This window comes from Pan troglodytes, chromosome 12, assembly GCF_028858775.2.
Source record: "Pan troglodytes isolate AG18354 chromosome 12, NHGRI_mPanTro3-v2.0_pri, whole genome shotgun sequence".
Classification (NCBI taxonomy): Eukaryota; Metazoa; Chordata; class Mammalia; order Primates; family Hominidae; genus Pan; species Pan troglodytes.
The window spans coordinates 95826333-95851047 of record NC_072410.2 but is presented as its reverse complement, the minus strand read 5'-3'; the positions used below and the strand labels follow the sequence as shown (position 1 = coordinate 95851047).

General features: G+C 49.1%; 1 protein-coding gene across 6 annotated transcripts in view; it reads left to right on the top strand.

Annotated features, from left to right (window-relative positions):
* The window catches only part of MAPRE3 (microtubule associated protein RP/EB family member 3), a 56219-nt gene extending 34920 nt beyond the window's left edge, over window positions 1–21299 (top strand). Inside the window, exons 1-7 of one of the 6 annotated variants that reach the window (XM_063788852.1) lie at window positions 8809–9079; window positions 16309–16436; window positions 17432–17577; window positions 18196–18397; window positions 19684–19838; window positions 19981–20133; window positions 20381–21297. In XM_063788852.1, coding sequence (XP_063644922.1) covers window positions 16316–16436; window positions 17432–17577; window positions 18196–18397; window positions 19684–19838; window positions 19981–20133; window positions 20381–20449 — 846 coding nt within the window. In that variant the 5' untranslated portion in view covers window positions 8809–9079; window positions 16309–16315 and the 3' untranslated portion in view covers window positions 20450–21297. 6 annotated transcript variants of the gene reach the window in all.
* The last annotated feature ends 3416 nt before the right edge of the window (window positions 21300–24715 follow it).

Sequence of the window (24715 nt, the reverse complement as noted above, 5' to 3'; positions counted from 1 at the left end):
GGCGCGGTGGCTCACGCCTGTAATCCCAGCACTTTGGGAGGCCGAGGTGGGCGGATCACGAGGTCAGGAGATCGAGATCATCCTTGCTAACACGGTGAAACCCCATCTCTACTAAAAATACAAAAAATTAGCCGGGCACAGTGGCGGGCGCCTGTAGTCCCAGCTACTCGGGAGACTGAGGCAGGAGAATAGCGTGAACCCGGGAGGCGTAGCTGGCACTGAGCCAAGATTGCGCCACTGCACCCTAGCCTGGGCGACAGAGCGAGACCCCGTCTCAAAAACAAAAACAAAAACAAAAAAAAAAACAAGTGTGTGGAAGACATTAGCTTAGCTGCTGTGGCTATTAGACAAGTAGGCTTTGCCATTGGGTGAAGAGAGACTTAGTAGACTATTGATGTCTGATAATTCCCATTATTGGGGAGGAAATGTAATTTCTTCTCAACCTTCATAAGTTCATAGTTGGGACAGACCCCTGTAACAAAAGACAGATCAGCAAAAGAAAAACAAGCAAAGTTTTTTTATTTTGTTTTTCTCTTCAGAGACAGGGTCTCACTCTGTCACTAAGGCTGGGGTGCCGTGGCATGATCACAGCTCATTGAAGCCTTGAACTCCTGGGCTCAAGCAATTCTTCCTCCTCAGCCTCCCAAGTAGCTGGGACTACAGGCATGTGCCACCACGTCCCACTTTTTTTTTTTTTTAATTTTTTGTAGAGACGGGGTCATGCTATGTTGCCCAGGCTGGTCTTGAACTCCTGACCTCAAGCAGTCCTCCCGCCCCAGACTCCCAAACCACTGAGATTATAGGCATGAGCCACCATGCCTGGCCAAGCAAGTTTATTAATGTGTGGAGGGCACAGAATGCAGGAGAAACCCCAATGAAAGGCAACTTCAAGGCAGTGGCGTCAAACTCTGGCTTATATGCCATCTTCAGAAAAGAACAATACATTTGTAGAGAAATAACAGGACAGAAGAAAGCAATTTTAGGCTTCCAAAAGGGGGAAACTATGGGAAGTTAGATACATGGGAAGAAACCAATGGTGTAAGGTTTGTTTACAGATTCCTCTGGTGCTGTGTCTGGGCTGATAAGAACTATCTCCAGTAAAGAAGAATTTATATCCTGTCTTTAGGCAGAAAAGCAGGAGAATAGAGCTCATCCTCTATTTGCTGCTCTTTAATTACTTTTAGCTCAAAAATAAGTCAAATAGGCATATTTTAGGGTGACATATTCTGGTTTTCCTTTACCTTGAAGTTGAGTCATAACACCAAAGGTTCGTCTATATCTTGCATGTACAAATAGGTAGAAAGGTTTATGCTAATTAGGTGAGCCCAGATTGGCAGGTTGTTGAAGGGCTAATTTAACTCACAAAAGGCCTCTTCGTGTTTAGAATCCCAAGGAAGAAGTTTGGACTTGGTTAAGTTATCCTGTGATGATTTTAGAAAAGTTGTAAACCTACTATCCTCATTAGCCAGGATTCTTCTTAATTGTGTCTTAGAAGTAATTGGGAAAGTTTTGAATGGCCTGTGGTCTGTCAGAAGTAAAGGATTTACTGCCCTGGGATAAATTATGTTCTGCATAACGAACTTTATTTTGACAATATTGTAGTTTCCCTTTGAAAACCTTATGCCCTTTCTGAAAGAAAACAGTAGATAGCTGGAACAGTCTTGGAGCTTATCTTTAGAACACAGCAAAAGGTCATCCACATGTCAAACAACAGTAGAATAACAGATATTTAAGGTCCTTGAGGTTGTCATTCAGGACTTGTGAAAAGTACAGAGGGGGCCCCTGTTAATCTTTGGGGCATCACAGTCCAAGTATACTGTTAATGTTCCCAGGAGAAGGCAAACAAATATTGCCTATTTTGATCTAAAGGAATACTAAAAAAAGTAAAATACATATCTACAACCGTAAAATATGCAGCTTCAGGAAGCGCTGGAGATAAAGAAGTATTTGATTCTACTCAGAGAATGACTATTCTATTTATGACCTCAAGGTCCTGAGCAAATCTCTATCCCCACCTATTGAGTTTTTTGACTGGGAGGGTAGGGATGTTACGAGGACTTGTTTAAAGTATGATGAGTCCTTTCTCTATCATGCTTTTGACTATCTCAGTCCTTCTTTAGCTCTGGTTTAGAGGGTATTGTGCAAGTTTGGGTAGAAATTTAGATGGATGTTTCTGAATCTTTATGGATTCAGCCCCAATAATCCTACAGACAATTGGATGTTTGAAACTTTGTCCTCTTTCTGTTCTAAAGTGCCTCTCAAACAATTTTGTTCATCAAAGCTTCCTTGACTAGTGACTATAATTCTAAATTATACTTGGTGAAATTATGGCATCTAGAAAAATAAGGCCACAAATTTTAGTGATAGCGTAAATGCATTTAAGAAGCGAGAGTCTTCTGGGCTGGGCACAGTGGCGCATGCCTGTAATCCCGGCTACTTGGAAGGCTGAGGAGGAGGATCGCTTGAGCCTAGAAGTTCAAGACCAGACTGGGCAACATAGTGAGACTTCATCTCAAAAATAAATAATTAAAAATTAAAGTTATGAAATTTATTTTAAAAAGAAGAAAAAATCTGAATTTGGATTTTTTGGAGGGAAAAAGAAGCAGGAATCTTATGAAGCAGGAGTACAGGTTTAGGATTAAACTGAGACAAAGCCATAATTCTAGGAACAGTCAGTCCAGAGTAACTCAGGTTTAACTCCTCCTGCCCTAAGCAAATGCCTGGGCCTTCCAACTACAAACTCCAAGCAGATTAACAGTTCCTAGAGGACAGAAAGGTTTGGAGAGGAGAACTCTCCCAGAGCCAGACTTCCATGGACAAAGCAAGAGAAGACTGAGGAAAGTTCTCATAGGGTGTATTTGTAATCACCCAAAACTGGAGACAACCCTGACATCCTCAGTGGGTGAATGAGTAGACTGTGGTACATCCATACGTGTGCCATTGTTTGGAATACTACTCAGCAATAAAGAGGAACCATTAATCCGTGCAACAACTTGGATGGAAGTTAAAGGCGCTATGCTGAGAAGAAAAAAAGCCAGTCTCAAAAGGTTACTGGATGATTTCATGTATATAACGTTGACAAAATGACAAAATTATAGAGTAATGGGGAACAGGTCTGTGGTGGCCAGGGGATAGGGTTGGGGGGAGGGCACAGCTATAAAGGGGTAGCATGAGGGAGTTTCTTTGAGATTATAGAACAGGTCTGTATTCTGGTAGGGTGGTGATTCCATGAATCCATCCATGTGATAAAATTTCATGGAGTATATGCCAAAAAAAAGAGTGCATGTAAAAACTGATGAAATCCAAATAAAGTCTGTAGTTTACTTACAAATGTGCCAATGTGGATTTCCTGGTTTTAATAATTGTTATGTAAGATGTTACTGGGGGAAGCTGGATGAGTAGACATGAAATACATGAGAATTATTTGTTCTGTTTTGCAACTGTGAGTCTAAAATCATTTCAAAGTACAAAAGTTTACAGAAAATTGGAGGGACTCTCTTGGGAATCTCTTCAGCTTTTACTAGAAAAGATAATATAAAATCCTCTGCAGAATTATAAATTGAATGCAGTTTCTAAGCACTGTAATTTCATTTGTTGTAATTTTGATTTGGAAATTATTTTAACTATAGTATTAGCAATATTTTGTATTGTTGACTAAAATACTGTGTACCTGAAAAGAAAATCCTCTGGAGAGTTTCCCTTCTAGATAAAATAACTCCTTAACAATGGCGTACAGAGCTACTGGTGATGTGGCTTTCGTCTGCCTTTTTAGCCACATCACCTTCTGCCCCAACATGACTCTGGGATGAGCTACTTGCAGTCCTTTCCTTCCTCCCCATGCATTCCCCTTTCCTCTTAGCTCTTACCTGCCTGATGAGTTTCTCTTTCAAGACCCAGTTCAAACCATGTTTCCTTTACAAAGCTTTCCCTGATACAGGAAGCAGAGTTGCTCCAGCAGCTCCTGTATCTGGAGTTGGAGCGTGATGTGTTGCCCTTTGGTTATTTCGTTCAGTTATCTAGCCCTCACCTAAGTTCATTAATTTCTCGAGGGCCCAGAGTGGGTTCATTTCTTCCTATAGGTCCTGTGCTGGCACAGGGGCTGGCACACAGCATTGGGTGCTGAAGCACACATTCCACAAATGGTGATGAGTGACTGACTGAATCTGAGGCTCTGCAATGTCCTTAGAAAGCAATTTTGTCTATTCTTCCTGCCTTAATACAGTAATTTCCCACAAAACCAAACATTAAAAAGGGCTCTGATTAACCACAGTTAAACAAAGTTAATCAATATGTACAACATTATTTTCCAAACATTCAACTTAGTTAAGACTTTATTATATAAACACATTTCTCATCTTGCTTTTCATTTGTGATACAGTGTTGTGAGTAGCTGGAGAAAGATCATGAGTCGCACTCATGGGTCTTCTTGGACAGATAAAATCTAGAACTTGAGGGTAGGATATGGAGTCTGAAGGGGGATGGGTGAGATGTTGAGATAAGGAGCACAAGCCTACTTTTAATCTATATTTCTTTTTTTCTTTTTTTTTTTTTTTTTTTTGAGATGGAGTTTCGCTCTTTGTTGCCCAGGCTGGGGTGCTGTGGTGTGATATTGGCTCACTGCAACCTCCACCTCCTGGGTTCAAGCCATTATCCTATCTCAGTCTCCCAAGAAGCTGAGATTACAGGTGGGTGTCACCACACCCAGCTAATTTTTGTATTTTTAGTAGGGGTGGGGTTTTGCCATGTTGGCCAGGCTGGTCTCGAACTCCTGACCTCAGGTGATCCACCTGTCTCGGCCTCCCAAAGTGCTGGGATTACAGGCATGAGCCACAGCACCTGGGCCCAATCTATATTTCATTTCAAATTTTAACTGAAAGAACCAAAATGCTCTCCACCCTGCAGGCAGTCACTCACTATCTACCTGAAGTGCTGCAGCAGACACACATGGCTGTGATGACAAATGCCTGATGTCCTTCTCCAGCTTCCTCCTGGGCAAGTGATCAAGGACTCCACAATCATCCGCAGGTCTAGCTGCTGTCCCCACACTCCAACAAAATGACTCAGAGTTTCATCATTTCTTATTGCACAATCTAATGACCATATCGCCACCTCTGGTCTGGTAGCTTCATTAAACAGGGCAGATGACCTCCTCTTTGAAAGTGGGCCCTCCCTTGGCTCCTAAGACATCACCTTCTCTCCACCTCCTCTATTTTCATCGCGTCCCTAACAGTCCTCCAGGACTGAGTCATTGGTCTTATGCTCTTTTTTTAAAATAAAAGTAATAATAAATATGTTTCCCATGTCCAGAATTTCCCATTTTCTCCTCGCTGCTTTCTGGCATCCTGTCATCTTTAAAGGCCCAATTAGGTGCCACCTTCCTCCAGAAACCCTCTAACTGCTGATCCCCCTCTCATCTTTTTCATGTGCCTGGAACACTTAAAAGCCAAAGGTGCTTTCACTATTTAGCACTTCATATATTCTGCTTTGTGGCGTCCCTTGTTATTTTATAAATTACTCTTACCTCTTCAACCAAAGAAAAGCTCCTTAATAAAGACAAGACCCATGCCTTGAAATGATCCCATGTCCTCATGATGCCTCACTGGGTGTTGAGCATTTTGTCAGTGGTCAGTAAGCACTTGCTGGTCGAGATTAAGGCAATGCTAGGCTGGACCTGGTGGCTCATGCCTGTAATCCTAGCACTTTGGGAGGCTGAGGCAGGTGGATCACTTGAGGTCAGGAGTTCAAGACCAGCCTGGCCAATACGGTGAAACCTCATCTCTGCTAAAAATACAAAAATTAGCTGGGTGTGGTGGCACACACCTGTAATCCCAGCTATTCGGGAGGCTGAGGCAGGAGGATTGCTTGAACCAGGGAGGTATAGGTTGCAGTGAGCTGAGATCATGCCATTGTACTCCAGCCTGGGCAACAAAGCGAGACTCCATCTCAAAAAAAAAAGAAAGAGAGAGGTTAAGGCAATGCTGCAATGTCTTGAAAAAATAAGTATAAAGAAGAAAACTGGGCCAGGCACAGTGGCTCCTGCCTGTAATCCCAACACTTTGGGAGGCCGAGGCAGGCAGATCACAAGGTAAAAAGTTTGAGACCAGCCTGGCCAATATGGTGGCCCCGTCTCTACTAAGAATACAAAAATTAGCCAAGCATGGTGATGGATGCCTGTAATCCCAGCTACTCGGGAGGCTGAGGCAGGAGAATTGCTTGAACCTGGGAGGTGGAGGTTGCAGTGAGCCGAGATCATGCCACTGCACTCCAGCCTGGGCGACAGAGCAAGACTCCATCTCAAAAAAAAGAAGAAGAAGAAGAAGAAGAAATCCTCTGAAATTCCCTTTCCCTCCTCCTGATTCTCAAGGGGTGAAATCTGGGCAAGTCATCCTGCTCTAGAGCTGTGAAAAATCAAATCGTCCTTCCTGCACCAGTGTGGTGGTGTGGAAAGAGCATAGGATTTGTGTTCATTTGGCCAGGTTCAGCTCTGATCTTGCCAGTGGTTGATCTTGAACTTGGAAAAGTCACTGGAATCCTCATCCTTCATTTCCTCATAAGCAAAATTGAGGTAACAACTCAAAGGCTTTCTGGAGCTGGATGCTGTAATCCACAAGAGTGGCATTTCTGGTGGGAATTTCGGGCACTATGGTAGGGCAGGAGAGAAGCTATCTGCAGGCCTTCTGGAAGCTCTCCAGTGCATGTCCCCACTGGGGTGGGGGCTGACTGTCTCCACGTGGGGTTAGTCCTGCAGAACAGGCAGGTAGAGTAGAGTCTGAGGGCATGAGGAAAGGCAGTCTACTGGAGAGGGCACAGAGAGTTCAACAAACACTGAAACTTAAGTTTGTCCTGGACATCTTCAGCATCCGACTTTCTGGTGGAAAGCTTAAAGTATAAATGACTGTGCCCTCCCAAAAGGGCACAGAAGTAAAACCGGGAGGATTTTGGGAGGGGACTGGATGTGGGGTGAAAGGTATGGTGAGAGCAGAGAAGAGGGGCCTGAGCCTGGGGTCAGGGGAAAGTAGGCTAAACAATTCACAGGATGCAGACATTTCAGAGAAGGGTGACACATCACTTGGCCCTGAACAACAACTATAAGCCAGACAGTCCAAAGAGACATAGTTCTAAAGGAACATAAAGTGACATGGCTTGTATGTGTCCCCAGAGACATGGATGTGCTTTTGGAACTTGAAGGATAATTAAGAAAACATCAGACCCACCAGGGCTGCTGCAAACATGACAGTTCCCTTCCCAACACGTCATGGCAGCTGCTGCAGCTCCCTTCCCTCTATCTTGAGGCTAGCCACAGATGGGCCAGCAGCCCACCCCCAGAGCAGACCAAGCAGAGAGGTGCTCCCAGGAGTTACCAGGTTCCACTCTCGGAACCATCTTAAAATCCTGTTCTGGGAAATCCAGCAGCACCATGTTATATGCATTAGAGGGAGACTGTTTAAATCCCTTGCCAAGGTTCCCAAGGCTTCGTGCTGCATCTGTTTGCGTGTAGCCAGGGAGTGCAGCTAGCATTCTCCTCTCCTTGCTTCTCCATGTAGCCAGTGGCACCTCCTCAGGGTCAACAAACAAGAAATGAAAGCAGAAAACCACACTTTCTGAGTCCACCTGCCATCTGAACCCTCCAAACCCTAGTTTAACCTCTCCCATTCATTCATTCATTCGTTCATTCAATAAATATATAGGTACTGAGAAGCTATTGTGCACTGAGCCCTGAGCCAGTACTAATTGAGGGAAGAAATGGGCAACATAGCTCCAAAAGCACAGCTCTGTCCTTCTGCCTGAGGCAGCAGAGAGTGGATACCCAAGGCTGTCCCTACTCTCTCCCTGCTCAGGACCCTGATCAGAGGGTCTGTGGGAATTGGGTCAGGGTGCAGGAAAGAAGATGTTGAGTCAGATAGGTCTATGTCAGTGATCTTGCCTATCAATAAAGGTTGCTCAGCCCCCAAAGCAGCGTGATGGTGAACCTTTGGCTCCTGCCAGCGGTACTCATTATCCTCCCAACAGCCCCATGCTCAATCATACCATCATTCTGATGCTTCATGAGAACTGAGGCTTGGATACCTTCGCCTACTTGCTTGTGTCTCACAGGCAGCGAATGGCAAAGCCTGTAGCCAAGTCACACTGTCTGCCTTCTGCTGGGAGCCTTGGATTGATGGGTGACTCCATGGACATTTGTTGACCTAAAAAGTAGGTGTTTGAGGAACTGAAAGATCTCCAGCAAAGAACCTTTAGAAAGAAAATATTGCCTATCTGCCCACCTAGATGAACCCTACTAAAATGGATTGATTTTAGCGATGAGAAATTCTGTTTACTATACTGCAGGGTTTCCATTAACCCTCGAAGTTATGGTCAGATAGGGTGACCTAGCCAGAACCTACCCCAAGGACTCCTTCCCTGGCTAGCAGCTACAGGGATGTGGCACCATTATCCCAACCAGCCTGGGGAGAGCCTTGGTAAGAGTTCAGATCATTATTCAGCAGGACATGTCCAGGATCCCAGTGGCTGGAACTTCAGCAGGGCTCAGGGTCTTAGAGTTGTGACCTAAAAGTGTTGTGAGAACAAAATCCTGGAGGAGTTTCAGTCCCTTCCTGAACCCACAGCCGTCCAGATCCCTGTCCTGGATCTGTGCGAGGGGGCGCATGCTGGGCTCCAGGCCAACCCTGCAAATACTCCACTTGCCCCGTCTCTGCATTGATTAATCCAGCTTTGAGAGGCTGAGCCTCTCAATGAATCAGGTCCTTGCTCAGCCATAAGAAGAAGGTGATTGGCCGGGTCTGCCAGGGCTTTGTGACCCGCTGGCTTGCTCCCCAGCCCCTCAGAACCCCTCAGCCCCACCTGCACATACTGCCTCCATGCAAGCCCAGAATAACCTGGATGTGTGACTCACAGGGGTAGGGGTAGCAATTTTGCAGATTTTCCAAACAGGTGACTTCAGCCCCCTGGGCCTGGGCAGGAAGGGGTAGCCCAGTGACAATGGGCATAGTCCCACTTCAGGAACGGGAAACGTGTTGGCTGGCTCTGTGGAGTTCTCTCTCTTCTGATCCCACAGCATCTGTTCCGGTTGTCTTGGCTGGTAGGATGGCGTCTACAAAGCAGGCTATATGGGAAATCTGGAGCTGGGGAGGGATTGTGGTCAGAGCCCAGCTTTGGAAAGCCCATGTGGCTGTCTCAAGGCAAAGCGGCAGAGAAAAGTTCCGTAGTCTGTCTCCCTTCTGGACTGGCATTTCCATGGTCTCAGAGACCAGAGGCTGGCTGTGTGTCAGGCACCTACTCCTCGAACAAATGCCCTTAGATTCTCACTGTCTGTCCCCGCGATGCTGACAGCACTTGCCAAATACATACTGAATGTCAGGCTCTGTGCTCAGCACTGTGTACACATGGCTCACTTAATCCTCATAACTGTTCTGTGAGGTGGGAGCTGTCACTGTCCTCACTTTATAGATGAGGAAACTGAGACCTAAAGTCAAGTCAGACAGCTAGGACATGGTACAACTAGGATTTGAACCCACATGATGTGCCTGGAGATCTAGTGTTCTTAAGCACTACCTTTCTGGAGCTTGCTGGAGGCATGCTGGCCACCTCCTTCAGGACTGGTAGACCTGGTGTGTCTTTCATAGCCACGCTGGGCAGAGGGTGGAGGCCTGGAAACTGCAGGGGGTTCTTCCAGGGACCAGCCAGAACAGGGCTAAACTTGGGGTAAAAAGAGCTCTAGAGAATTAGAGAAGACTGAGGGCCCCTAAATTACCCTTAAGACATATTTGTGGAGGACAGATTTAAAAACAAAAAGCCAAAATTAGATTTAGGCTGGTGATAAGGTCATTAAATAATAGAATGTGAAATTTCAGTTGTGCAGACTTATTGGCCATCTTTATGATTTAAGAATATAAGTGCCTAGATCTAAGTGCAGTCCTAATCGCCTGGGAAGGAAGCAGATGGTCTCTAGAAACCCTTCTGACCATGGGTTAGTGGGATTTGGTCTTGATGACCATTTTTAAGGCCTCAGTCTGCAGAATGACCAGCAGCTTCCCCTCCCGCAATGAGAGCTGTAATTGCCTTTCCCAGTTGCCTGTGAATGCACCATGAACCTTACAGTCCTAGTATAGGAAATGACTCAGCAAAATCACCAGATTAAACCTCCTCAACTTTTCTTTCCCTTGACTCCATTCCTGATAGCAGGAGTCGAGGCCCTTCAGAGCAGGCTTTCCCCAAAGCCACGTTGTCGGTCTGATCCTCGAATGGGGATCCGCCTGGATGATGACATGCCACAATCCAATCAGGGTCTGTTTCTCCTGACAGTCACATGTGCCAAAGATCATGGTGGAAACATGTGGATGGGGTTGGAAGACACTGCTACTACATCTCTTGGGACAGAGCCTGCCCCCTCCGAGTGGCTACCTACCATCCTCTCCGGGGAGGTGAAGGAGCTCTTGGGAACAAGTGTGTTATTATTAAGAGTTTCGTCAGGTTATGTCTTTTTTTTTTTTTTAAGATGGAGGGTCGCTCTTTTGCCCAGGCTGGAGTGCAGTGGCGCTATCTTGGCTCACTGCAAGCTCCGCCTCCCGGGTTCACGCCATTCTCCTGCCTCAGCCTCCCGAGTAGCTGGGACTACAAGTGCCCGCCACTGTGCCCGGCTAATTTTTTGTATTTTTAGTAGAGACGGGGTTTCACCGTGTTAGCCAAGATGGTCTGGATCTCCTGACCTCATGATCCGCCCACCTCGGCCTCCCAAAGTGCTGGGATTACAGGCGTGAGCCACCGCGCCCGGCAGGTTATGTCTTTGCTGTAATTGGAGGCAGCTGGTCCACTTAGACCCTGATGCTTGGGCAAATACTTTATACACCTCTGCCCCCAGCAGCTGGTCTGGTGTGAGTCCAGGCCCAAGTCAACCCCCAATGCAAAAGCCAATCAGAAGTTGGACCTCTTTGGTGAGTTCAAACTGTGGTTTTGGGGGATACGGAGGCTGGCTTAGTTCAGTCCAGGATCTTAGAACAGCCCCAATGCTCCAGGCCCCTCAGCCAGCCCAGCTTTTAGAGGCTCCCAATTTGAGCTCTAAACTGAGCTCTGGAAAGGGGGGTTGGGGGGTGGGGGATACATTTAAATAGTTTTTGCTCAGGACTTGGGTGCCACCTGCTGGCCATGTTTAGTTCTACTTACAGAGCCAAAGCTACGAGAGGAAAATTAAAAGGGCATCCTGCCCTCCCCAATGTGATGTTTGCTCAAAGGAAACAAGGAGGCTGTTACTTCATGCTGCCCTAGCAGGTGCAGCAGAGGATTCCTGCAGAGACCCCTGGGTGCCCTGGATGAGTCCTCCTGAGCCAAATGGACCCCCACTAGGGCAGAGTGTAGCACCAGTTGTGAGGACCTGAGCGAGTCCTGAGTAGGGACTGAAGCTGTGTTCCTGCTACTAGCTACCTGCTTCCCCAGAAGCCCCATAGTGGGTAACAGCATGATTCGTTGCTGGGTCCTGAAAGGAGCCATTTTTTCCAGCTTCCTTCGCACAGGCACTGCTGCCACTCATGGGACCCTAGAGTCAGACCGAAGGTATGGAAAATGCACTCCCTTCATCAGGCATTGACAAAACTGGGTCAATGCTGAGAAGACCTGGGCATTTTTCAAGCAGCTATGTGGCTCTTAGTGACTCTTGGGAGCCCTAAAAGCAAGGCCTTTAGTTGTGTTCTAAACTCCAGGGAAACTGGAGATTTTCCCTGTGTGCCAAGGACTGGCTAGTATTTTCCCCCCAGGTAAGTGGCAGAACATCCCAATGTTCCAGCCTTTGCCATTGCAACAAAAGCCAGTAAATCACAGCTAAGTATGCATATCAAATGAAGGCTGTGGTTCTCATACAGGGCTGTGCACTAGAATCATCTGGGCTATTCTTTAAAATTATGTGTGTGTGTGTGTGTGTGTAAAATATGTGCATATAACATATAATGTATATATAATATATCATACACACACACACTTGGGCTGCACTCTAGCCTCTTGAAGTCTCTGCAGGAGAAGCCAGTGGACTCTGCTAGTAAAGAATCTCTGCAATGCATGGAAGAGGCCTGAACCATTAGCAGGTCCAATCCTGTGGAACCAGGAAAGCTGCCCCCAGGCTGGAAGACCCTTGAGGCTCAAATGATTTCAATCAAAAACTGGAGGATATATTTGGACTAAGACCATTGCCTTTCCTTTTCTTCAGTAGTCACCCCTTGAAATTCATACACTTTAAGCAGAACAAAATCCCTAAAGTGGCTCGGAAACTTCCAGGGCCAACCTAAGACTACTCCTTGCCCCCAGAACCACCCCAGACCAGATCAGCCCCTCTGAGGCCTGTCAGCCACAGCTGGCCCAGAATCACTCTGCCCCAGGGGCCTCATAGGGAAATGAGTCTCTGAGCCTGTGGAACACTCCTGCAGAGTCATTCTGGACAGTTCCCAGAATAGCTGGTGCCCTCTGCACCACTCCTGGCCGTCCTCTGCACCCTCCCTGGGGACCTGGCAGAGTCTGACCACTGTGGCCCTGGGGTCATTCACATCCATCTCTCTACCTCTGCATGCCCTCTCCTTCCCTATTCTTGTGGCACTTGCTGTTTCTAGCACACTTTGGGGCATTTGGTTATACTGTTCTCATGTGTGCATTACTCTCCCCAATAAGATTATGAACTCCTTGAGGACAGGGACAAATCTTTTCAATTTCTTGCAGTCCACAACTAAATAATACTCATCAAAATCAGATGCCCTTTCCTTGACCCTACCCACTCTGCCCCTTCGGCAAGCTTAGCATCCATCCACCCATCCACTCCTCCTCTTGTTACTTCAGGTGCATCCTGGGAACTCAGAAACACTCCCCTGACTCCAGTCTGCAATTCCACTCCACCAATATGGTTAGGCAGTTATTATCCACCAAGAACTGGTGTAGAACCCGAAAGTGAACGGAACAGAGCCTGACCATTGAAGAGCTTATAGTCAGGTGGAAGGGGCAGGCACACACATTTTTATTTTTTTATTTTTTTTATTTTTATTTTTTGGAGATGGAGTCTGGCTCTGTCACCCAGGCTGGAGTACAGTGGCATGATCTTGGCTCACTGCAACACTCCACCTCTGGGTTCAAGCAATTCTCCTGCCTCAGCCTCCCTAGTAGCTAGGATTACATGCCTGGCTAATTTTAGTAGAGACAGGGTTTTGCCATGTTGGCCAGGCTGGTCTTGAACTCCTGGCTTAGGTGATCGGCACCCCCCTCAGCCTCCCAAAGTGCTGGCATTACAGGCATGAGCCACCGCACCCGCTCTCACACACATGATTTCAAAAGACCATGTGGGATGCCATGAAGAGCCGTGCCCAGGGTGCTGTAGGATCATGGGCACATGTCTCCCACAGAGGGGGTCAGAAAAAGTCCCCTGGAGCTAAAGCAGAGTCCTGAGGCTGAGTGCTGGGGGAGGGAGGATGGCGGGGGGATGGCAGGGGGATGGCAGGGGGATGGCAGGGGGACCCAGGCCAGAAGGTGATGAGACGTGATTCAGAAAGAGGAGAGGACACGAGGTATCACTCAATGGTTCAACGTTACTGAACGTCTTGCCTGTGACAGGCCTGGATACCCCACTCTTGGCTTCAAGGCACTTCCGACATGGGGCGCAGGCATTTAAACAAGTCCAATGGTGAGCGCAAGGGCCAAGATGCAGGGCAGTGGGCACAGAGACGTTGTGGAGGAGGAAACTCAAGTGCAGTCAACATTACCCTCGGAAAGCTCTGAAATTGCCAGGTCTTGAGTCTTTAGGCGCTCCCAAGACAATAATTCATTTCTGTTTCTCTTGGCTTTTTGGCCCCGCCTGGCCTCCCTTTGCCTGGGCAATGAAGGACAAGGTTTATTTTTCAAAGGAGGAAGAACTAGGAATAAAGAAGAGGGTTTTCTCTCATGATTTTTCTTCAAAGCATTCATTTAAGTTAAACATGCTCTGTCCTATGTACTTGGGGTCAGGGGTGGGAACGTAAGTGGCACACAGCTCTGCAGATGCCTTGCTGAACCTCCCTGTCTAAAGCAGTACTACTCAAACAGGACTGTGCCTGCAGATCCTCCGGGCATCTTGGTCAAAGGCAGTTTCTCATTTAGTTAGGTCTGGGGGAGGACAAGAGAATTGGAATTTCTAACCAGCTGATCCCCATATAGTCCCAGTGCGCAGGTCTGGGGCCACAATTGAGAACCATGGAACAGAGAATGAATGAACTTTGGGGTGGGGACAGCATTCCAGACAGAGGGTGAGTAGGAAGCTGCCTATAGCTCCTAATTGGGGAATCAAAGTAGGAGATAAGGCTGAAGAGGTGGGGTCCACTTATGAGTTTGATAAGTGGTCAGGAGGAGTCACATGATAACAGCAGATGCCTGCGACAGGCAGGGAAATATTCTTTCTGTAAGAATATAAGGTGTATAAGATGTATCTTATTTCACAGAGACACTTTACATATTAAACCTGAAGAAATATTCTTCACTCACTCCAGAAACACATGTCCTCACAATTCTCGGAAAACACAGTCCTTTTGACCTATCTTGTTTCTCCATTTCTGATAAAGATGTGGTTACAAGAAATATGTCCTTTTCTTAACAGCGCAAGTCAGTTAGCAGCAGCAGCTGACCCTTGGCCTCTGTGGGGTGGGAAGGAGGCTCACTGCTGGCTCCACTCCAACTGCTGGTTTCAGTGCGGGAGCATAGGGTCAGAGTGGCCAAAAGAAGCCAGAAATCCCAAGTTGTTAAACATCTGAACTTTAAAATATTGGGCACTAATTCAAAACTGTTTCCAACACTATGAGTGCTGAACAGTTTAAGTCTGCAAGGCAAATTCGGCCAAGGAGTGTCTCTTTTATGACTGCTGGCTGAAAGGACTTGAAGTAGGGGAGGGCGGTGGCCAGACCTGCTTTTAGGTAGATTCTGACTACAGCAATGTCAAGGATGGATTAAGAGGAGGGAGAGACTGGAGGCTGGAAGGCCTTTTAGGAGGCTCCTGCTAGCCTGGGCTAGAGAGAAAATACAGTCAGCCCTTCACATCCGTGGGTTCCACATCTGTGGATTCAATCAAATACCGATCAAAAATATTCAGGAAAAAAAAAGGATTGTTGCATTGCTTACAGACTTTTTTTCGTGTCATGATTTCCTAAACAATACAGTATAACAACTATTTACATCGAAGTGACATGGTAGTAGGTATTATAAGTAATCTAGAGATGATTTAAATCATACAGGAGGATGTGTGTAGGTTAACTGTAAATACTACATCATTTTATATAAGGGACTTGACTGTGCATTGACTTTGGTATGGGGAGATGTTCTGGAACAAATTCCCTCATGAATACCAAGGGACAACGGTATGCATAAATCCTGAGGGTAAGCAGAACAGGGCGAATTGAGGAAGTCGGGTTCCAGGACTTGAGGAATGACTTGATAGGTGCATGAGGGAGTGTAAGCTGTCTGGGATGACCCCGCAGGTTTCTAAGGTGGTGATTAATTGCTGGTGATGACATTCACTGGGATAATGAATACAGGAGCCAGAAGCATATTCTAAGGAAAGGTTGTGGACAAGCAGAATTTAGATGCCTCTGCATCAGCCACAGGAATGTGGAGTCTGAAGTCGGAGCAGAGGCAAAGGTTAGCTGGCTTTCTAGAACACAAATCTGGTCAGGTTACTGTCGCTTAAAACCCTCTAATGGCTTCCTGTCATCCAAATAGAAAGTCCAGATTCCTCCTTCTGGTAAACAAGGGCCTGGCAACCTGTCCCTGCCAACCTCATTGTGCCACACCCCAACAGAAAAATCTGCTCCCCGGGCCTGCTCCACGACTCAGAGTGCCCGGAATAAGCTCTGCCTTTGTTCTTGCTAGTCCCTGTGGCTGAAATGCCTTCCACCCATCCCTTTTTATGTCTGGAAAATTCCTATTCTTCTCAGGCTCCAACATCTCTGCTCTGAAGCCTTCGCTGACCCTGCCCAGCAGATGCGCTCACACCCTTCTTTGTGCTGTCCCTGAACATTTATGTGCCTGTTTCACTGCCCCATCACTCCCTACAGAGGGGATCTGCCTGTCTGTAAATGCCTCAAGGCAGAGGCCATTTCTTAATTAACTTGGAATTACTGGCTCCTGGTGCACGTCTAGCATATAGTAGATGCTCATGAAATGTCTAAGGAATAAAGACCCTCCCTCTGGGGATAAACTGCGAGGCCAATCTGGAGGGAATGTTTCTTACTTCCCAGTATCATACAGCCCCTCTCTCTTGACAGCTAAGGAGCTACATGAGGCCCCAGTGCTGACCTCACCTTTCTTCTTGCTTTCCAGCTGGGGTATGGCCGTCAATGTGTACTCCACATCTGTGACCAGTGAAAATCTGAGTCGCCATGATATGCTTGCATGGGTCAACGACTCCCTGCACCTCAACTATACCAAGATAGAACAGCTTTGTTCAGGTAGGAGGCTGGGAATATGGGAAGTGGCCCTGCTGGAAGGAAAGGAAAGAAAGGTCGGAAGGCAGAGCAGCCACAACAGGGAATATACAGTCATGCATGGCTGAATGACTGATGTGGCCAGAGAAATGCATCCTTAGGCGATGTTGTTGTTGTGTGAACATCACAGAGTGTATTTACACAAACCTGGATGGTGTAGCCTACTACACACCTCGGCTATATGGTATAGCCTACTACTCCTAGGCTAAAAACATGGACAGCATGTTTCTGTACTAAATACTGCAGACAGTTTTAACACATGGTAAGTATTTGCACATCTAAACATACCTAAACATAGAAAAGGTGATAATAAAATAAAAACATGGTATTATAATCCTATAGGACCACCATCATATATGTGGTTCATCGTTGACCAAACCATCGTTATGCAGCCCATAGCTGTAGCTTGTGATTAGATTAAGGAGGAGAGCTGGAGGCCCTGAACTAGTCAGACTGTCTGGAGCTGAAGTCAAGAAATGGAAGCAGGGAAAGAGAAGAGCAGGAGAGGCACCGTGAAGGACTACAGGGAAAGGAGGAGCGGGGAGCTGAGAGCCAGGATGGCAGCAGAGCCACAGGTCTGACCACACCTCTCTGGGTCCAGCTCTCAGCTCTTCTTCTGGTGGTGCAACCTTGGGCAAGTCACTATACTGCCCTAGGCCTCAGTTTTCTCATCCATAAGATGGAGATAGTATCACCAACTAACTAGAGTTCCTGTTGGGATTGCCCTACCTACATGCAGTGTTTGGTGTGGTGCTGGTACATAATACGCATCAATAAATAGTCATTGCTCTTATTCGTGGAAAGCTGGGGGGATTCTGGCCATGTCTATCCTGAAAGTAGGACTAGCCCCAGGCCCAGAACAAGGAGAGAGAAGAGGAGACGGGGTTTGGGGAAGTGAGAGAGAGCAGCTCACAGAAGGAGAGCAGCAAGACCCCTCAGCCAGCCATCCTTCTCCACAGGGGCAGCCTACTGCCAGTTCATGGACATGCTCTTCCCCGGCTGTGTGCACTTGAGGAAAGTGAAGTTCCAGGCCAAACTAGAGCATGAATACATCCACAACTTCAAGGTGCTGCAAGCAGCTTTCAAGAAGATGGGTGTTGACAAAGTAGGTGCCTGCGCTCCGGGGGGCCCTGAGGAGCAGTGTGACCCTGGGGAAGAAGAGGACCCACCAGCCCAGGCAACTGGGGCTGCTGGGGTCATTCCGGTGCTCGTGCCTCCCTCCACCTCCCGACTCTCCAGAGGGAATTCTCCCCCTGCTCAAGGCACAATGGAAAAGCCCACAACACTTGCCATGCCATCATGACAACATTCCTTTCCCTTCCTCCTCTCTGGACCCTGCCCACCCCAACACTGAGCTCTGTGCACCGCTCCTGTGAAGTTCCACCTCTCTCTGTCTCTGTAGGGCCCAAGAAAATGTCTCTGCTCACTCTACTGCCTCGGTGGCTGCAGACCCCCAGCCCACACGCAGGCAGTAGAGCCAAGGGACGCCTCCCCACACAGTTCTTCCACACGGTGCCTGTAGAGAAGGGATGCCTCTGGATCTGACACTAGGGCCTACCAGCCTACCTGTCTGCTCTGGTGCCGTGGGAGGGGGGCAAGTGGAGAAGGTGGAGGACGCTGCAGCCCAGGGGCTGGCTTTCCTGAGAGCAGTGGCCCTCAGCAGAGGAAGGCGGCCCTACAGCAGCAGGTGGCTAAAGTACTCTGCTTATGTGGTCTATTTCAGATCATTCCTGTAGAGAAATTAGTGAAAGGAAAATTCCAAGATAATTTTGAGTTTATTCAGTGGTTTAAGAAATTCTTTGACGCAAACTATGATGGAAAGGATTACAACCCTCTGCTGGCGCGGCAGGGCCAGGACGTAGCGCCACCTCCTAACCCAGGTGATCAGATCTTCAACAAATCCAAGAAACTCATTGGCACAGCAGGTAACGTGCCCGAGCCGGGGGAGGGAGCGTGGGGGGCCGGGCCGGCAGGCCTCTATAGCCAGGAGTGCCCCCTGGGCCACGGCCCGGCCCTGCCAGCCTGGAGGAGACTTGTTATCACGGAGTTCGGATGACGCCGCCTGCTGGCCAGTTAGACCGGGCGAGTGAAAGTAGTGGGTGAGAGAGCTCCACAAATTGGTCTAAGAAGAGAGCCACCAGCACCAGCCATGGTGGCAACTGGGGTAGGAGGCCCAAGGCACTTTGTTTCATAGCACGAGCTAACTTGTTTGCCTCAAGATGATGGGGCAGCAAGGTGGCTTGGTTTCTCCATCCAGGCGCATCCAGACCAAGAGCCTGGTGCCAGCACCACAGCCCCTTCTTGCCCCCTGCCCCCTGGATGGCCAGGGGCAGGAGTTGCCAAGCTGGATCACACCTTTCCCCACTCCAAAGGCCCAATAGTCCTAAGTCCTCAAAAGATGAGTCTCTAGAAACGAGGCTTTGTCTGGGTCCTGGAGGGGAAGGGAGAAAAGCAATAGGGCCTTTGGGAAGCAGCAGCATTGGGAGGGGAAGGGAGAGGAGCAGCCCCAGCCCGCGTCGGACCCCGTCATAGCAGAGCCACCTCCTCTGTCTGCACTGCTGTTCTGCCTGGGCCTGCCCCACTCGCCCGCCTGCTTGCTTTGCACTAGAAGCAGCCCGCTCTGTCTAGGGAGGTGCAGTCGCTAGTGAGCAAGTCGCCACGGCATGCTGGCTGTGCTGGGGAGGAGCTGGGGTCCCTGATTTGGCCACCACTGTGCAGATACCTGGTCCAGCCCAGCAGAGGGCAAAAGAGCCCATCCTGACACAGGGCCCCTGGAGGGGCAGCCACCCAGGGACGATGGCTTTGGGCTGGGGCTTCTGTTAGGGCAGACCCTGTGCCAGCTGCCTTTCCTCTAGCTATCACTACGAGAGGGTTCCGCACCCTTCCAACTCTACTTCCCCAAATTTGCTGTCCTAATTTCTCTCCTCTATCCCTCAGGCCAGCTCTCTCCCTGCCCCAACACCTCACACCTTGTTTAGTTCCCTATAGTTTCTGCTCTCCTGGGCTCGCCAAAGGGCTGCCCAGCTGCTGGAGTGTCCATGTGGCCAAGACTCGGGGCCTAGCTGTAGATGCCCTTCCTGGGGTGGGGGCAGGGGGGTGAGAGTGCCTGCCTGTCGCATGGGCCTGCCCCCGCAGTCCTCACACCGGGCTGTCTCCTGCCACGTGCGCTGTGGGCTCACGTGGACTTACCTGACTCTTTTCCTCTGGGCAGTTCCACAGAGGACGTCCCCCACAGGCCCAAAAAACATGCAGACCTCTGGCCGGCTGAGCAATGTGGCCCCCCCCTGCATTCTCCGGAAGAATCCTCCATCAGCCCGAAATGGCGGCCATGAGACTGATGCCCAAATTCTTGAACTCAACCAACAGGTGAGTGGGATGGGTAAGGGTAGCTGAGATAGCCCTTTCACCAAAGCCAGGCCCTTGGGGTGTCTGCAGGGACAAGAGGAGGGCAGGCAGGGGAGCCTGAGGTGGGGACCTCTGGCTTGAACATCACTTTGTCCCCAAGCAGCTGGTGGACTTGAAGCTGACAGTGGATGGGCTGGAGAAGGAACGTGACTTCTACTTCAGCAAACTTCGTGACATCGAGCTCATCTGCCAGGAGCATGAAAGTGAAAACAGCCCTGTTATCTCAGGCATCATTGGCATCCTCTATGCCACAGAGGTGAGCACTCCCAGGCCCATTGGGCCCTCCCCAGTCTGGCCTGGCCCTAAGACCAGAAGCGCAATAGGGCCAGAAGGGACCGTGGAGAACATTTACTGATGAGAGAGAGGTGAAGTCACTAGCCCAGGGTCACCCATTAGCAAGGCTCCTGGGCTCCTGACCCCTTGCTCTTCAGCTACTTACAGAACCTGAGAAGCCCTGCCTGGCCTGCCTGGCCCACCACTTTCCTCTCTCTCCCACCCTCCAGGAAGGATTCGCACCCCCTGAGGACGATGAGATTGAAGAGCATCAACAAGAAGACCAGGACGAGTACTGAGGGCGGCCGCAGCCCTGGCTGACTGCACGGCTTCCCCGTGCCTCCCTCCCTGCTCCACTCCCACATTATAGTCCTTTCCTAACACGGTCGGCCGGGTGCTTTGTGTCAGTGCCGCAGCACTGGGGAGCCAGGCGAGCGGGGCTTGGGGGCATGGGGCCGGAAAGCAGGCAGAAGCCCGTCCTGGGTGGCGCTGGCCCAGTTGGCGGGACCCCTGTCCACACCCACCCTATTTATTTCCGTTGTCTCTCTGCTGTGTCGCCCAACACTTCCCAGGGTGCTGCTGCCACCCGCCCCAGCCAGCCACCTGCTCCTGACAGCCAGCAGCTGTGTATTTGACAAAGTCATTGGTATATTTTTACTTACTGGATTCTCCTTGCACTTTACCTGTTCTTTTCCAGAGCTGACAGCACGGGCTCCGGGGCAGTCTGCCTGGCTTGGCTTCCTTTCCCCATGGCTGGGGGCTGGGGTAGGACTCACCCATTCTAATTTATTTTGTCTTTTGGCTTCTCAGTAGCTAAGGGGAAGGCTGATGTCAGGAGAGGGAAAGGGGGCTGAGGAGGTAGTGCTGTAGGCCCAGGGGGTCAGGGAGAGGGAGGGGGGCATGTGAGGGATGGAAATGACCTCCTGGCACCAGGCTCACCCACCCAAGGCCCCCTGCCCCAGCACTGAATCCCAGCGCTGCCCTGAGGCCCCCAGCCACTCCCTCCAGCAGCCTGGTTCACCACACAAACTCTGCCTGGACCCCATAGTCTGTCTGCTTCCCACCTGCCCTCCCCACCCCCTGCCCCTCGGGCACCAGCCTGCATATGTGTTCACTTTTATTTAAATAAACTTGTGTGGTAAAAGTCCATGCCATGTGTCCCTCAACTGAGCCACAGTCCAGGTCCAGTGCTTTCCACTTCCCATGCACCGCTCTCTCCGGAGGTGATAGCGGCAGCACAGCCTCACTGTCACCCTCCCACAGGCCTGGAAACCACCACCAGCTCTGGGCTCAGAGCCCAGCTCCAGCCTAGCCCCAATGCCCAACACTGGTGGTAGGGCTCTGAGGGCAGGTAGGGGCCCCAACACCCCATCACTGAGGAGGAACTAGGTCTGGGCCCGTGGCCATGACAAGGGACAGCCGGTGAAGTGGCTGTGGGGCACCGTGATGGCCTGACCAAGAGGTGCTTCGTTTCAGTCTCCTTTGGGTCAGGGGGACTGCATGTCATCCCCCCACCTGTTGTCAAAGCTCATACGCCTCATCATAGTGATTCAGCTGGGGACAAGGGCTCACGTGACAGAGAGAGCTGGGATGGCCACAAAGAGCAAGCAGTTCTGAGTGCTGAAGCCCGGGACAGCAACGTCCAAGGGGTTCCTTCTGTAGAGTAGGCTCCAGTGGGAACAGGGAGTCAGGAACCCTTCCACATCACCTGCACAGCCCCAGTCCTGGCATGTGCCTAACAAAAGGCCATACTAACCGATGTCCCGGAAGCCCAGCAGAGACCAAGAGTGCAGAAATGAATGTGAGAGCCTTGGGGTCATCTAGACCAGCCCCCGGTTTACTGATGAGGGGTCAGAGGCCCACGTGCATGACTCACTCACCGTCGCTGAAACCTGGACTAGAACTCACACTTCTTGACTTGAGGTTCAGGGCTTATCCCCAAAGACCACTGAGGTTCCCCCAGCTGCAGGACAGCGCTGGTTTCCTCACCACCCTGAGTATGGTCAACATGCAGATGGGGCCGTGTCTCTTCTGTGGCCCCACCCCATGGCCCCTTTTGAGACCACCACCATTTCTCTCATGACACCAGGTTCAAGCCTTAAATAAGCAATTCATATCTGTTTATTCCTCAATCACCTCCACCACCCCTTTTGACTCCCACCCCCACATACATAGACACTTCTGCCTTATTCTATCTCTGTTCTCCTCCAGCAAGTTCCTTGCCTGCTTTTACTTATCGTGATGATTTTAATTCCCTTGCCTAATTTTTAAAGTCTTTTCCCCATGATTACAGGTAGATACCATGAAAGGATAGGCCAGGCTGAGACCTCACCCTGAAGGTAAAGTGGGCGTGGGAGGCAGAACAGTGCCTCCCCCAATGTCCACGTCACAATCCCCAGAAGCTGTGAATATGTGGGTTACATGGCAAAAGGGAATTAAGGCTGCCTGTGGGCCAGGCGTGGTGGCTCACGCCTGTAATCCCAGCACTTTTGGAGGCCAAAGCGGGAGGATCACTTGAGCCCAGGAGTTCAAGACTTCCCTGAGCAACATAGGGAAACACCATCTCTACAAAAAATAAAATTTGAAGGGCGTTGTGGCACGTGCCTGTAGTCCCAGCTACTCAGGAGGCTGAAGCAGAAGGATCACTTGAGCCCAGTTGTTGTTAAGGCTGCAGTGAGCCATGATTGCTCCACTGTACTCCAGCCTGGGCAACAGAGTGAAACCCTGTCTCAAAGAAAAAAAAAAAGAAAAAAAAGTTGCAGATGGAATTCAGGAAGTTAATCTGCTGACCTTAAAATAGGGAGAGTGTCCTGGTTTATCCAGGTGGGTCCAATGTCATCACAAACGTTTATTATAAGAGTGGAAGCAGGAGGCAGAAAGGGTCAGAGTGGGCAGGGTGTGGTGGCTCATGTCTGTAATCCCAGCATTTTGGGAGGCCAAGGCAGGAGGATCACTTGAGCGCAGGAGTTGGAGACTAGCCTGGACAACAGCGAGACCCCATCTTTACAAAAAACAGAAAAATTAGCCGAGCATGGTACTACATGCCTGTAGTCCCAGCTACTTGGGAGGCTGAGATGGAAGGATCATTTGAGCCCTGGAGGTCAAGGGTGCAGTGAGCCATAATCATGTCACTGCACTTCAGCCTGGGCAACAGAGCAAGATCCTGTCTCAGAAAAATAAAATAAAATAAGAGGTCAAAGTGATAACAATGTGAGAGTGACTCACCCACTGTTGTTGGCTTTGAAGACAGAAGGGAGCCATGAACTCAGGAATGCAGGTGGCCTCTAGAAGCTGGGCAAGGCAAGGAAATGGATGCTCCCCCAAAGCCTCCAGAACGGAACCCAGCCCTGCTGACACCTCGATTCTAGCCCAGGGAGACCTGAGTTAGACTCCTGCCCTCCAGAACTGGAAGATAACGCCCTTGTTTTAAGCCACTAAGTTTGTGGCAATTTGTTTTAGCAGCAATAGAAACGTAGTACAGTGGGTAAAACAGTGCTTCGGTGAGCTCACCCTTCTGCTTGCTCCCACACTAGACACCCATGTCCTCCTTGACCCAACATCTTTTGGGTCTTCAAACCCCATGGCGGGGCCTACCCAAGCCCACCTCCGTGGCTAGTGTCTAAGGCTGCTCTTCAAACACCCAGAACTTAAGGATGTAAAGCCACTCCCTTCTCCCCACCTCTTCCTGGTACCTCATACTAAGTGCTTCTTTCCTCTGGAACACTAAGATGGTGAACTGTAATTTTCTGTTTATACATTTGTCTCCCACACAGACTTCAAGTTCCTTACAAGCAAGTGAGCTATATCTTCCAGCTCCACCTAGCACAGGGCCTGACACAGAGAAGGTGCTTAGAAAAGGTTGCTGGATAAGTAAATGCATGATTTATATGTCCTAGATGCCAAGTTAGAACTGGTAACTTACTAGACTATTCCAATGAAAGATAGAGTCCCTCTCCCATCCTTCTGTGTGTCTCCACCATGGGGCAGCCCCCTCATTTGCCTCAATGGAAAGCCAGTTCTGTTTCTCTTCCAAAAACATGGTCTCTTCTGTGATCATACATGTGACACAGGAGGGGTCAAACAAAGAGAAGATATTGTTGTTGGTCTCCTGAGTACACCTAAACCAATGATCTGCAAAATGTTGATTAATGATCAGTTCAAATATGGTCCTTGGCAAAGGCACTGTATCTCAGAGCTACCGGATGCAAAGTCAGCCATGGTCAGGCCTAAAGGGGCTGGAGGACAGGTAGAAGGAGGCAGCAAGATATGCTCATCTCCCACCCCCTGCCTTCCCCTACCAACACTTCACACAGCCACATTTACCCTTCCAAAAGAGTGGATTATGCCACCCTCTCACTGGTCTCCCAGGGCCTGAAGGATAAAGTCCAGATTTGGCAGGCAAGTTCCTTAGCATATGGGCTCAGATCCCTTTCCAAACTCATAAGAGGTTATTGTTGCATTGCTATAAAGAAACATCTAGACTGGGTAATTTATAAGAAAAGAAGTTTAATTGGCTCACAGTTCTGCAGACTGTATAGGAAGCATAATGCTGACATCTGCTTCTA